General features: G+C 42.9%; 1 protein-coding gene across 2 annotated transcripts in view; it reads left to right on the forward strand.

Annotated features, from left to right (window-relative positions):
* gli3 (GLI family zinc finger 3) overlaps positions 1 to 14,448 on the forward strand; it is an 88,792-nt gene that overhangs the window by 57,126 nt on the left and 17,218 nt on the right. For both annotated transcript variants that reach the window (XM_046370616.1, XM_046370617.1), the window contains exons 5-6: positions 7,475 to 7,680; positions 10,848 to 11,009. In XM_046370616.1, the coding sequence (XP_046226572.1) occupies positions 7,475 to 7,680; positions 10,848 to 11,009 (368 nt within the window). The remainder of the gene's footprint in view (positions 1 to 7,474; positions 7,681 to 10,847; positions 11,010 to 14,448) is intronic.

Here is a 14,448-nt window from a genome sequence, read left to right on the forward strand (position 1 = left end):
TAAATCAAGAAGCATTTTTTTGTGTGTGTGTGACACACCTTCAGTGGGGTCATGACTCCTCTGGAGTTCACACAGCCAGCGGTTATAACCAGTTTGTCACCTGGACCCATTTGTTATGACTTGAGCCTGTCACACTCACTGACTCCTGTTGATAAACATATGTTATCAGTCCACTGGTGGGGAAGTGATACGTGCCTACAGGGATGTACTGTACAGCTATCGGGTTGGACAAGCGAGCACTTTCTGCTGCTTATATGTAGACAATGTGAGCCTGACTCAAACACACACAGGGGGAGGAGACGGAGAAACTGAAGGAGAGTGCTGGGTACTCGGCTGGAGAGCGAGTGTGTGTGTGGATGTGTTTTACTCACCTCGTGAGGACTAGCCTTCATTATAGGGACAAAATGGAAGTCCCCGTGATGTAAATGATTAAATTTTAGGGTTTGTGTTTAGGTGAGAGTTAGGCAAGTAATGGCTATGGTTATGTTTAGAGTAAGTCTCCAGTAGATGAATGGATGTCAATGGGGCATGGAAACAAGACTCTGTGTGTGTGTGTGTGTGTGTGTGTGTGTGTGTGTGTGTGTGTGTGTATGGGAATGTCTGGCACGCCTCCAGTGGTGTCCTACAGAGAGGGAATCCTGCTCGATGTGACCATGAATAGAAAGCCATCTCCACCCCCTGAACCCACCCAGGCCTTTGATGTCAGGGGGTCACGTCGAGCCCTCACAGCTCTGACAGGACATAGTTACTCTGAACGCCTGGCAACTTCACCTTGCTGTGCAAGGCCCACGCTCTGCTCTGCTCAGCCCAGCCGCAAGAAGACAAAAGGCAGAAAGGAGGAAATTCAGATTACATGGGCAGCGAACTGAAACTGTTAATGCTCGTACACTGGCTGTAATTCATCACAGAAAATGAGTTCTCAGCATTGCAAAATGTTCAGATATGAAGGTTACAGCTGCAGAGAATAAGATGTTGCAGAGTGCAACATCTGATCTGTTAAGGTGACATTGGGCAACACTCTGGCACTTTGCTTGCTTTTATGTTTATGTTTTTTTTCCTGCAGGGAAATTTAAAAGATAATTACTGCTTCCCCTGTGTTCACTTGCAGTTGCATTTTGTAATATCAAAAAGCTTAAATTTTGTGTTAAACTTTTTTTTGGTCAATCTCTAAATGTTTGCTGCCTGTCGTAAACTGCTAAGATAATATAAAAATGCTAAAAGACTCATCCTTTTGAATTAATTCCGGAAACTGATACATCGTAAGCTTCCTTTAGACTTGTGTGTTAAGGAGCTGTGATGTTGCTACAGAGCCGATGAAGCATGTAGCCGCCGTAGCTACGCTGTAGGCTAGCTGTAGTGAGAGACAACAATTTTTTTTTCTTATTGTAAATATTATATTTCCAAATCCAATTCTGTATTTATATTTACATTTTTTAATTGCAAGTTATGCCAAAACAGATCCCTTGTATGTGTAAACATACGTGGCAATAACATTGGCTTGTATTTTGTATTTTCTACGTTAAGAAGTTAAGAAGACAACATAAAGCAAGTTGAAAATACTGCAGTACAGTACACCCAAACACCTTAGTGCAACTGTGGCGACTGCACCAAGTCTCAATCAGTAATAAAACAAGACGGACCTTGCGGTTGCTTGTGAGTGAATGAAAGTAAACAGTTATGTGGGGAACTGAATTAAACGGTAATACGGCTGAATCATCTACATCAGGCCAGTGGTTTCACTGGAGGCGGGCTGGATCTGAAAGTAAAGTTCTGTTTCAACTGCTGCTGTAATTGTCATCACAAATGTGGAAAATGAAATCATTGCAATGGGCTCCATGGGCAGAATTTAATGAAGACTTTCCCAGTGAATCATTAGGAGCCTAGAATATATCTACCCTCCTCTGTTTGTGTCTGTCTCTTCGTCTCTGACTGTCTGTCTTCTCTCTTTCCCCTTGTCTCTGCTCCCTTTCCTCTCTCCTTGGGTCTCAGCTGGCTCTGTTCCTGTGGCCCTTTGATCTCAGTGAAAGGGTTTGGAGCTTTAAAGTGCTTCTGTTTCCGCTGTCAGGAGCCCCTCTCTTCCTCCCCTCTGGTTTAGGTTTTCAGAGCGGTGGCAGCCTTGTGCTGTGGCTGGGTGGGTCAGGGCTTTGGAGGAGGGAGGGGGGCAGGTTTCTGTAAGGTGGTGAGATTGAGGTGAGGTTATAGGCTGGTATGGTGTGTGATGTTGTCAGCCTCGGCCGGGAGAGGCCCTGACCGATCTCAGTTCCCTCCAAAACCCCAGTTCATCTCACTCAGCCCCTTGTGGCCACAGGTGTAACATGCCAACAGAGATGGGTCTACATGGGCTGTAGGGGAGGCTGCAGTAGGGACCAGGGGACTAGCAATCGATTCAGTTACACACAAGTGTACAAACCGGCAACATTACTTTGTAATGTGAATGTTGTATTTTTACCATTCAGCTCAGAATGGTCACAGTGAATGATGACATAACAAATGCTGTGCAGCATTTTGGCACCTGAAAAGCCTTTAAACTCATTAATCAGTTTCCGTCTCAGACTAAGCAGAAGTAACACGTTCCCATCCGAGGCACTGATGTGAATTCATTCTGCAATTTGTGCAGGCCCCACAACCTCTCCTACTGTACCCAAAAAGTGTTACTTAACTCAGTTTCTATTGCTTCCTTTTGCAAGGTGGACGTCACTTTTCTGAAGACAAATAAGTCTGAAGTATTTTCATTGTCCTTGATATTTTATCAAATGTAACTATAATAAGGTAAGGAGTTATCAAGAATAAAGACTACATGGACTGGGTTCAGTTTAACCTCTGGTCGACTGTGTTGGTATCGTGACTCTCAGATTTTCTTTTCCTTTCTATTTTCTATTCTGTTTTCTTTTTCAAATCTCCTTCTTGGACGACTTCAGCAGCTACGGATGAAAAAAGCGACGGTCTATGAACATTCACAGTTGCTGGATTATTGGATTTGGACTCAGCAATTTCCTGTGCCCTTCTGTGAATCACACATCAAGAAATTTTCATTTTATTTCATGCGCAACCATTTCATGCTCGAGCTAAAAGCATTTTGCAAAGCACGCTTCCTGTTTTAGCAGACCGCTGTGTCAATACCACCAGGTCTAACTGCTGTACCACAATGATACCTTCTGTCCAAAGTGAAGTCATCAGCCTTCACCACAACTGTGTGTTTCTACTGCAGCTTTCGCCCAAAAAATTATTAGTGTTGATATAACCTTGTTCCACACAAAGATTCAAGGTCTGTTTACATGGACACACCCCTTCCATGAAACCGCCAAATCTTTTGGGGGCATATTTACACTTGGCAAGTGTATATTCATCCGGTGAAAAAAGATGACAGTTTAAAATCCACAGACTGCTCCGTGTAAACATGCAATGTCTTAAAGAGGCACCGGCTGGTTAAGCGAGGCCACGTGAGAGGAAATGGCTTCCATATGTCAGGAGCTCAGTCGTTCCTTGTGCCCTGTTTGCAGTGTGTCTTCACTGAGGGTTAATAGGAATTGTGAACCCACGAAGGGAAGTAGAGGAGTGAAGGGAAAGTTTTTTTTTGTCGGGTGTAAGGCAGAGAAGCCCGCAAACCCTGCGGTGCAGCTTTGATGTAAATCTTAAATCAGGTGTAACTAAGATGCTACTTCTGTGGCACACGCCTACTTACACACACACACACACACACACATGGGATAAACATTCCAGCACACACACACTGTACGTTGTTGGATTACGTTCTTTCATCATGTTGATTAATGCATACTGGCAGACGCTAAGACGATCACGACCCTGCAGAGAGCAGCTGAACGTGGAGGATCGGATGCCCTCTTGCTTTTTTCTCTCGCTCGTACGGAGACACACCGCACTCCTCCGAGCCATCCATCTCCCGCCTGTCCTCCTCAAATCCCCTCACACCTGGCTCTGCACCCCTTGAGACCTCTCTTTTTCTCTCCTCCCTCTCCAGCTCCCCCTTTTGTCCTAACTCTTCTCTGTCCACCCTTCCCTCCCAATTCATAGTCCATATCTTCACACGCTCCCTCCCTCTCCTCCTCCCGACTACCGTTCATGCTCCAACTGTCCACCCTCCCTTTCTGCGGCCCCCCTCACACACACCTCTCTCCCTTCCCTCTTTTTTTTTTCCCTCTTCAAACTTTTCTTTGCACCTTTCAACAGGCTGAATAATACAACTCCCCGTGCCACCGTCTTCCCACCAATCAACACGCTTGCACTCTTTTCTTTTGTTTTCTAACCATAGCTTCTTTTTTTTTCAGTACTCCAGGCCCTTCCAGCAGGGCTCTGTTCTTATTCGCCAAGTTAATTGAAAAAACAAGGCAGGCGGAGGCATTTTGCCAGGGTCAGTGTAGGGAGATGCAGCCAACGCATGACAAGGTTAATCAGTGTCATGACAGCCTGAGTGGGTGTCTGGCTCTCATCAAAGAGGCGTGTGGAGGGCCAGATGAGGAAAAGAAAAACATCACGAAATTTTTCTGACTTTCCTTCTGGGGGTCTTATTTCTGTGTCACAAAATGTCTTAAATATCAAATGTAAGCGTTTTGAGGGACGCAGAAATATTTGTCCCATATAGTTTGCAAATAAGTGGCACATCTAGGGCTTGCAGGATTTTAAACGTATTCCACTGTTACACTTCAAAATGCGTCTGTTTCTATTTTAGTCATCAGTGACAAAGCAGTTTTTGCGTGTTTTCCCTGAAGCTGCATGCGCTCCGGTGTTCACATCAGTGTGTACGTGTCTGTGAGGTGCACGGTCAGCCATGTGACATCAAAGTGAACGTCACTCTGCAGCTATGCTGTGATCTGTGCAAATGAGGCGTGTGGTGGTGGTGGTGGTGGTGTGTGTGGGCACATGACTTGCTTATCATAAACATCTTTCACACACCTGTTCTGTTGTGCATAGTTGCCCTCAGCGTGGCTCACAAGGTGTGGTGGAAGCCGAGCAATTTCACGTGCGTCTTTTGACAGGAGACGTGCAGAAACACACCAATCAAATGGAGGTAAGGGGGGAAAAAACCAAATCCATGACCATTGTGTTGCAATGTCGGATACTATCCCTTAATCTGTCACCTTTGCACACTTTAACAATGAAGGTTTTTCTCTCAGATTCCTCGCAGGACTTCCCCTCCTGAGAGTGCTGTTGTTTCTTTCACATACACCTGCTTCAGCATCACTGAGACATGTTGTCACACACTTGAACACGGTGAAAGCCTTTAAAATCGTCCTGTGGTCCCTTTGGGCTCATTACAGAAACGCTCCTGAACACAAAGTTTATTCGTGTGAATGCCTGTGTACACATATGTCCGTGTGTTTTTGTGTCTGTCCTCGAGCGCGTGTGTGTGTGTGTGTGTGTGCGTTGTTTCCGCTCTTCAGTGCTTATTATTTGCCCTGACCTGAGCTCTTTCATTAAGGGGGCTATGAAGTGGAGGGACGGAGGGGCCGTAAGGGGATCAAGGGAAGGGGTGGAGGTTGTAATTGGGCTGTTCCACTCCCCTGGCCTTGCTCAAGGTCACTGTGAGACAAACTCTGCACCGGGTCTCTCACTCTTCCTTCCACATTCTTCCATCTATTCAGACCCTTTTTCATATCTTCTCCTCACCTCCCCCTTAAACCCCCACTTCTTCCTCTCCCTCTCTCTTTCGCTCATCCTCTCCTTCTCCTGGGGTCCTTTTGTCACAGTAGACTGGTTCACTGGGGAGCCACAGAGAAGTGGAGGGGCTAATTCAGTCTAATCTCTTAGTCTGTTAATGTCTGGCTGATATGTGGATTTCTCCACATCCTCAGGGGAAGGCCTTTGTGGTGAAGGCCATCATTATGAAGTTTCCTAGCCCTCCTAGCCAATTATAAGAAGGGAGACAAATTAGTTCATCTCAAACTTAGCTCCTAAGAAGTTTTCATGATTTTTCTCAACTTTATTTCACATCTCATACCATGGGGACAATTCACAGTAAAGGTTTTTGTAGAAAAGAATACCCTGATAGTGCTCACATTTTTTTTTTTTTTATTCAAACAAAGCAGTTTTGCATCTGGTGTGAGACTTGCTGATTGATTTTGTACAATATTGTATCCGTCATGCGTAATTCTGCACACGGTTTCATCTCAAAGCCAAGTCTGAAGCCATCTGAGTTAAGTGGCGTAGCGTTGCTTGTCTGGCGCTGGCCAGCGGTGAACTCAGTCTAACGTTTCCCTCTGATTAAGACACAGCGGTGAAAGCTGCCTTTGATCTGAGGAAATGTCTGCGTAGGGAGCAGTTGGAATGCAGCGCTCTTCTCTCCGCCTTGCAGATGGAGAGCCATGGTATTAAAGTCTGAATGGTCGGAGCCTATCAGGCCTAATGAAATGAGCATGATGTCCATGTTGAATTTGTGAACTGGATTGTTGATGTTTCATGTACACAATGTTCGTTGGTGACATAAGGACCTAATCAAATCAACATGCATTATTGTTCCACATGATTTCTGCTTGCAGATGGAGGTTTATGCAAAGAAAAGAATTTAAAAATATTTTCTCAGTATGTAGGAAAATGTGCTTCATTGTCGTTGTCTCAGGCTTTATATTTTAGAAGTTTATCTTAAAATTCGTACAGATATGCTAAAAACAAGTACATTTGTGTATTCATTGCCTCGTTGGGACAGCAGGTGGATTCGAACCTAACCACTGCATCACCATTACTTTAGCTACTTCTCGCACTGAATGGTATTGCTTTTATCCTCAAATAAAGTTGTATATCCTAGCACACTAAGCTATTACAAAATGGCAAACTGGGCCTAAATTAAGTAGTCCTGATTAAGACAAATCTACTTGTACTACTACTAGAAATTAAATTATTTGCGAAAAGAAAGAAATTAATTTCGGGCATTAATGAGTAAGACAAATGGCAAGGTAACAAATGCTTTTAAAAAAACAAATTAACTAATAAAAATCAATACTGTAGCTGTTTATTAAAGGTTGTCAGATTAGTTCTGGGAAGCGATGCACAGTACACATAGTAGTTGTGAACAGATGAAAAGGATAAATTGCTTGAAATAAGAAAATCTGAATAGTTTTGTACTTGTTGGTGTTGATCAAACAACTTGAAAACTCTTGTAATTCTAGCTCTGAGCATTAAGTCACACAGAACCAGTGGAAAAAAAAATATCTATCTGACAAGTTATAATATCTTAATATGTAATATCTACACGTGAAAATCTCCAACATAAAAACTGCTTTACAAGAAGAAATAACTTGTCAGACAGAACAACAATCACACACTACTTTTAATAAAGGTAATTAATCCTACTTCGATTTCAGTTTTTCCAGTGTGTAAGCGTCAGTGTTTCCAACAATCACACACATTTTCCAAAATAAAGTGTGTGTGAATGGTGTATTAGTTTTATCTTGAGTTTGTAGCAAATTTAGATTATGTATTCATATTCTTTGTATGTTTTCCTCCCTGTGTGTCTCTGCAGGCCTCCCGCGCTGGCTGGCAGTCCAGCTTTCTCCGACATCTCCCTCATCCGGATATCGCCCCAGCGGAACCCCTCTGTGGGGGCGGAGTCGCCCTTTCACCCTCCGCACCCCTACATCAACCCATACATGGACTACATCCGCTCACTCCACAGCAGCCCCTCCATCTCTGTTCTGTCAGCCACCCGTGGCCTCAGTCCTGCAGATGGTGAATAAAGTGAAACGTACACCGACACACAAAGCGTGATGCATACACACACTCACACACACACACACACACATCTGCACGCAGCCCCAGCGGAACAGAAATGAGTGACAAAATCTCAGCAGACCCTTATAAATGATATTTGAAATTGATTAGCGACGTTCGATTGCTAGCAGAAGGAATTACGATTCTCTGTATCAGTTTAATTCCTGTTTGAGATCAGCAGAGGTCAGGTGAGAGGCAACTAGATCCATCTCTATTAAGACCCAGGGGTTGGTGAGATGTTATCGGAGTGAGGGAGCGGGTGGATGGGAGCATTATGAGTGCGCCGCGATCCGTGTGGGTGGGGGCGCAGGTTGGAGGGAGGCTAATCCTTTTGATCTGTGAGTCATGTCAGAGACCTCTGGAGGATGAATCAGTGAGCAGCAGGGTCACGTACAGTTACACACCGGGGGGGGGGTAAGATTCAAGTTCAGGGTTTGTGTGTGTGTGTGGGGAGGGGGGGCATCGGTTGTTATGGCGTCCTACAGGGAGCATTTGTTTCCTGAGATCTCATGATGGCTTTGAACTGGGAAATCAATTTAAGTGGACACCAGAACCGGTTAATAGAAAGTATCAATATTAGAAACCATTAAGTAAAACTCACACTTTTATAAAAAAAAAATGGTATTTTGCAATTATTTTATTTTTATGTATTTAATAAGGATGAAATCTCATGTGACAGGAAATGCAGGAAATGACGCTTGAGCAGGCCATATTGTAGTCCTGTAAGCAAAAATGCCACATATTTGCTGATTTCAGTACAGCAAACTTACGTTATTTATTATTTAAAATGGAATATATTTGCGTTTTGCACTGCCGACAGACAAAGTCAGCAATTGGGCTCTAGAAATTATATAAAAATATATGACAGAATGCTCTTTTTTTCTGCAAAATAAATCAGGAGACAACCAAGCAAAAAATTAAAGCTTGTCATAAAAAGTATGCTTCTTAAAGAGCTTATTTGCCAAATATCTATGTTCAGGTTAGAGTTCTTGAAAAGTACCAATGACCTACAGTATTATGACCCTCATGTTGTCAGTCATCAACCTTTTAGCACTTCAGCAGCAGAGACCCACATTAGCTCCCCATCTTGTGTTGAAGTGTATTCCTGAAAGGGGAAGATAGTGGGGGCCTTTCCTTCTGCACCAGCACACTCAGTTTTATCTCATCCCAGTCTGTTGAAAGCTGTGTCTAAGTGAAGACCAAGAAGCTCTGCTCTTAGGCTCACTCAGTCCCTCTCCTGTACTCCAGGCATCGCTCTTCACTCTTTGCAAACAGGAAGTATATACTTAAGCCCAAACTCTCTACCCTCCAATTTTCCATTACTGCAACATAATGTGCACCAGTCTCAGCTTGCTTTAAATCAAAATAGTTTCTCCAACCTACCACATGATCCCTTTTCAGTTCATAATGCCGTGAATTGTGAATGAGGCACCTAATTACTCCTTTAATCAATCCAGTGATTAATTAACCCATCAGCTTTTGTGTTGTTAGTATATCACCGCGCTTACAGAGAGCCTCCTTCTTCAGCATTTTTTTTTCTACCAAAAAGTACATTTGAATAATGATGAATTAATTAACAGAATCTAATGGAGATTTAAAGTGGGTGGGATTTAGTGCCACCCTCTCGCTGCCACACATTCGCTTTCATATCTTTTTATTTTTTATTTTTTGCTCCTCCCTCACAATATTTCTCTCCTTTCTTTGTGAAATGGGCTCAGAGGTACACTCACCTCTGATCCTATTGTAATGCTGAAGGAACAGCCGGTGGCTCACCAAGTCCTGAGGCAAGTCTCTACCTTTTCCACATCGAGTGCCACACTGAGAACCTTCCAGTGCTCCCCACCTCCCCCCCCTTTTTTGCCCCCAGGATGGCATTCAGTTGCCAGCATTTCTGATTTAGAAATTCTGCAAAGCCCTTTTTCTGTGCGTGGATTCTGAATGGGCCATATTATGGTTGAATGCAAAAGCAAAGCTAAGGCGGAACAGTGGAGACAATTAAGAAACTCCCCCCCTTCCACTGAAGACATAATACCCAGATCGAATTAATTTAGAATTTTTTTCTCACGTTCATTCAACCAATCATGGATGCATATTGCAGGCATACAGGCCAGCCTTAAGAGGAAATCTCCTCATACAGTCTTTCTTTATTTATTTTCTCTTTATTTCCTCAATTGGGGGGAAAATGAGCTGCGGCACTCTGTGGGTCTGAACCGATTCTATATTTGCATCCAAACCACAGTGTTAGTCTTTTCCCTCTCTCTTTCTTAGAATATTTGCATAAGGAAGCCCACCACCAGATGTTTATTTTTAGGCTATGGTTCAAGGACTTACAACATCATAACTAAGGGAATGACTTGGAAAAGAGAGGCATTTTGAGAAGGAAAGAGAGAGGGAGAAAGTGAAGTGGAAGCAAAATCGTTTGCTGTATCTTTGTGCAGGCACATATATCTGGACAGATTTAGGCCTTTTGTTTTCCTATGCAGTTAAAGGGAGCACAGTGGAAGAGCAGGTTGCATATCTGCAGACTGCAGCCCTGATGTGTACAACACACAAGCTCCATCTCTGGCAAAAGATGTTCCAGCCCACATACTCTTACCACACACACATACACTCATGCACTCTCTCCAAAGTGATCAAGGAACAGTAAGAAGAGGAGAAAAGGCTGTTTAAGAATTGTATTGTACAACGATCAGTTATGCTGTGCTTGGCATGAATGCATCAATCAAACACACTCAACGCACACTCACTGTAATCTCTGAGCAAGCATCCGGTAATCCCCAGTGAGGCTCTCCACTTCAGGTGACGCTCCCTGTGCAGCTGTTTTGCTTAACCTGATGGTGTTGCTAATGTGCTCATTAATGTTCTGCTGGGCTGATTATCATCTAATGTAAATGAATGCAGGTTTGTAATGCAGTGCAGGTGCTTTTCCTGTTGTGTTTTTCTAACTACCTAATTCTTTTTCTTTCTGCTGTTTTGTTTATTTTAAATCTACTCTCTCTTCTTCAAATGCTCCGTCTCTACCCACCTGTTTTCTCCTACCATGCGTTCTTTTCTCCTCATCTGTCACCTTCACTTTTTGGTTGCCTTGTTTCCTCTTCGCTGACCCGATCGTTCTCCTGCTCCAGCCCCTCACACCGGTCTGACCACAGCCGAGTACTACCACCAGATGGCTCTGCTGGCAGGCCACCGTAGCCCTTACACGACCGATCTGCTCCCTTCTGTGGCCACCACAGCCGGCGCCAGCAGCACCGGCGCCCTGCACATGGAGTACCTTCATGCCATGGACAGTAAGTCTGCACTGGTCTCACACATGACTCGCAGCTGAGAGCACAATTTATGCCGCACGCGAGGCCATTTCTCAGTCTCAGGAATACTGATCCTGGATCACTAGATTGGTTCTCAGAAATATTCCATGCACTGTACAGTATAATGACATGAGGTCCGGGAATAGTGTGAGATTCACAGACCGTGGGAATTTTTTAAACTGCATGATGCCAAGTTCAGGTTTATAAATCGGTTCTCCATAAATGAACATAATAACATCATTTATTTTTGTCCGTTTTTAATGTTGTGGCTGCGGGCGGGAAAACCATGTATCTCCAAGTTATTAAAATATTGCTGTTCTTGAGCGCCTGTAATTAAAAAAGTCCTGTTTCCAGCTTTGTGACAATGTGTATTTAATGTAATGCAGCAGGGTTTTAAATGGTTTATTTTAAACATAAGAAGAACCCATAAAGGAATGAGTAACCCTTTATTTTTTCAAATATTAAAGATAACCATATTTGGAGATACAGTGGATAGCTACAGTGTGATTTTGTGAAATCTTGAATCTTTTCTTAGGTGCTCAGGATGACTGGGCTAAATATGGTTTAATTTTTTTTTTCTTATAGTTGTTAAAACAGCATTTAAAACACTGAATTTCAATATGTAGCATAGCCTAACTACACATTGATAAGTAGTTACTGATTCAATGTTTAAAAAACAATTTTAGGTACCCCAGACAAAATAAACTGGACTTTTAAACCACATGTAACCCAGCAGGTGAAAAGACACCCACCAACTCTGTACCCACTGGGATTGCACCTTAACTTATTATGAGTCCATACCTGCACATGATAGCATGGGTGGCCCCAGTGGGAATTCTGCCTTTTTCAAATGCACCTTCACAATATACCTATCTTGTACTATATATAGATGAAGCTGCAGCTCAACCACAGAGAGGAGGAACCTGCAACTTTTACTTTGACATGATTTAAATGAGCCTTTGTCTTAATGTGTTGGGCTCAGGACTGTGTGCAGAGGACTTATGCTAATGAGTTATTTTAAAGTGTAAATAGGAAATTAAACGCACAGTGAATCTTAGAAAGGTCGGACCGCCTCACCCCTCTCCCTTTGATGAGAATGTATTTAGTCAGGCAGACTCCGCTTTCATGGAAATCCGGGGTGAAGTTCCTCCTATTCCTCTGAACAAACTAATTAAAACTAGCCAAACTTGTGCGGGTATCAGAAAATTAATTGCTATTAAGTGGGAATTGGAATGTCCCACCATTCATCACTGGAGAAATCCTTTCTTCTATGTCACTTTTTAAGATTAATAGACTGAAACAAAACAATTAAGGCCAAATTTAAGTGGAGATGCGATGCTCAACACTCAAAAAAATGCCTGTGATCATTGCTGGTAATAACTCATCATGTTTCAACAATGTGTGTCTGAAAAATTAACACTTTAAAGCTTTGTTGGATTTCAGAAAGAAAAAAAACATACAAAGAACAGAGTCTATCAAGAGGCTTTCGCTGATAATCTGGGCTACAGTGTTACTGTGGCTATTTTAGTCTGTTTCACATCAGTGTAATTACCTTCAGTGAGAGCTGTGCTAATGAAACAATGGGTCTGTCCTGCCTATTTGTGCTTTAATGGTCTATTGTCTGTGCTCGTACTGCCTAATTAGTGCCACGGCTTTCATAGATCACTGTATTTAAGTCTGTATTTGTGGTCTTTATTAGTTCATTTGAATTTATTTCCTATTCTTTCTATTTGTATGGCATTTTTCTCATAAATGGATTCACGTTTAGAAACATTTTGAACAATAGAGCTCAAGTTTGATACAAATACAAAAATTGATGTATGTAGTTATTGATTATACTTCTCAAGCTTTCAAAGTTTACTGAAACAATTTCACAAACACATTTCACAAAATGACCTAATTTTATATTCAAAATTAATTACAAGTGCGCTACACCAGGGTTATTTCATTTTTATTCAAGTTTCAGAGTTATGTATTGTATCTCTTAGTATCTTTACATGTCCTGAAGTAAGTTTTCTGTTGTACAAAAAAATTCTTGCCCGTCTTAAATTCTCACTTCAGTCCTCCCCTGTGATAGCATCCCTCTCAGGTGGCCCCAAAGCGTGTCGGCGAGGGTTCAACCCCAGTTTTGGAACCAGCTTTTATTCGCGCCGCCGTCAGTCCGGCCTGTCTAAACCCTCCCTGGCCAAAAGAATTAATGACGCGGCTCGTAACCAGCCATACCGTCCATAAATCAAGAGGAAATTAGAGGGACAGTCCTGCTATGAGCCAGGACGCTCCTCTCTCTGTCTCCCCGGCTAGCCGATTTATCATTTGGGCCTGTGCATTAATAAACACCACTCCCATGAGGCTTTGCAATGGTGGGATACCGGCCCTGGTCCTCGTCCGTACCCCTCTCCTAATTCACCATTTTGGATGGAGGAGGTTGAACTTATCCAAGCCAGGAGGATAAAGAGTTTTTTTTTTTCTGTTGGAGGATTGTATGTGCGACTTGAACTGAAAGAAAATGTCAAAAAATCACACATGACAAACTACATTGTATTTGGCAATTGTGTGTGCTCAGGGATTTACATGTCTATATGCCCCCCCCCAACACCCGCAACACTAAGACATAAATAAGACAGATTTTCCATACAATGACGACGTAAAGGGGGAGTTGCTCTCCATACAGCTTCATACCACAGCCGAAACTCGCGGCCTACGTATGCCAGAACACCAACGGCTGCCACCACAGAGGCATCCACACACAGATGTTCACATCCACACACTCTGATTACCATGTGAATGGAGTGTTCTGTAATCGTTGGATGTGTCAAACGAGAGATGGAGCATTTACGTTTGGGAGATGGATGGATTGTGGGGGACGTAAATATGGAGGGGGGTTATCAGGGCTGCGTAAGCTGGTTTTGTTTGCCTTTATGAAATAACTCAAAATGTTTTATTTCCAAGTCTTGAGTCACAAAGTCATTGTGTCAGTTCATGCACAAAGCGCGACATCCCCTCAGCGCTTTTTTCCCCCTCCTTCCATCTCCCTCTGTTTTTCCCTGTCTTGTTTGTGACATCTCCATGTGAAAAGACAACAAAAGTCATGTTTTAATCTCTACCCGTGGCTCATTGTATGTGCAGAGAGAATGGTTGTGCCGTTTCCGCCTTTTACCTTTTCAAACCCCCTTTTAGTATTTCCAGTCAACACTGATTGCATTTGAATAACGAGTCAAATTGGACTTGATTAAATATTACCATACACAGTCAGAGCATTTCTCCAACATAAAAGACATGTTTTCTCATGGATGAAATGCAAGCAGTGCATCAAGTGACAGCTGAACACTCATTCAGACGAGCCTTTTGTCTGATGATTGACAAAAATGTCATCTGTTGGGGTTAGATTAGGTTAGAGTTTGGATGAAGTCAAAAAGAAAAG

Source organism: Scatophagus argus, chromosome 18 (assembly GCF_020382885.2).
Source record: "Scatophagus argus isolate fScaArg1 chromosome 18, fScaArg1.pri, whole genome shotgun sequence".
Taxonomy (NCBI): domain Eukaryota; kingdom Metazoa; phylum Chordata; class Actinopteri; family Scatophagidae; genus Scatophagus; species Scatophagus argus.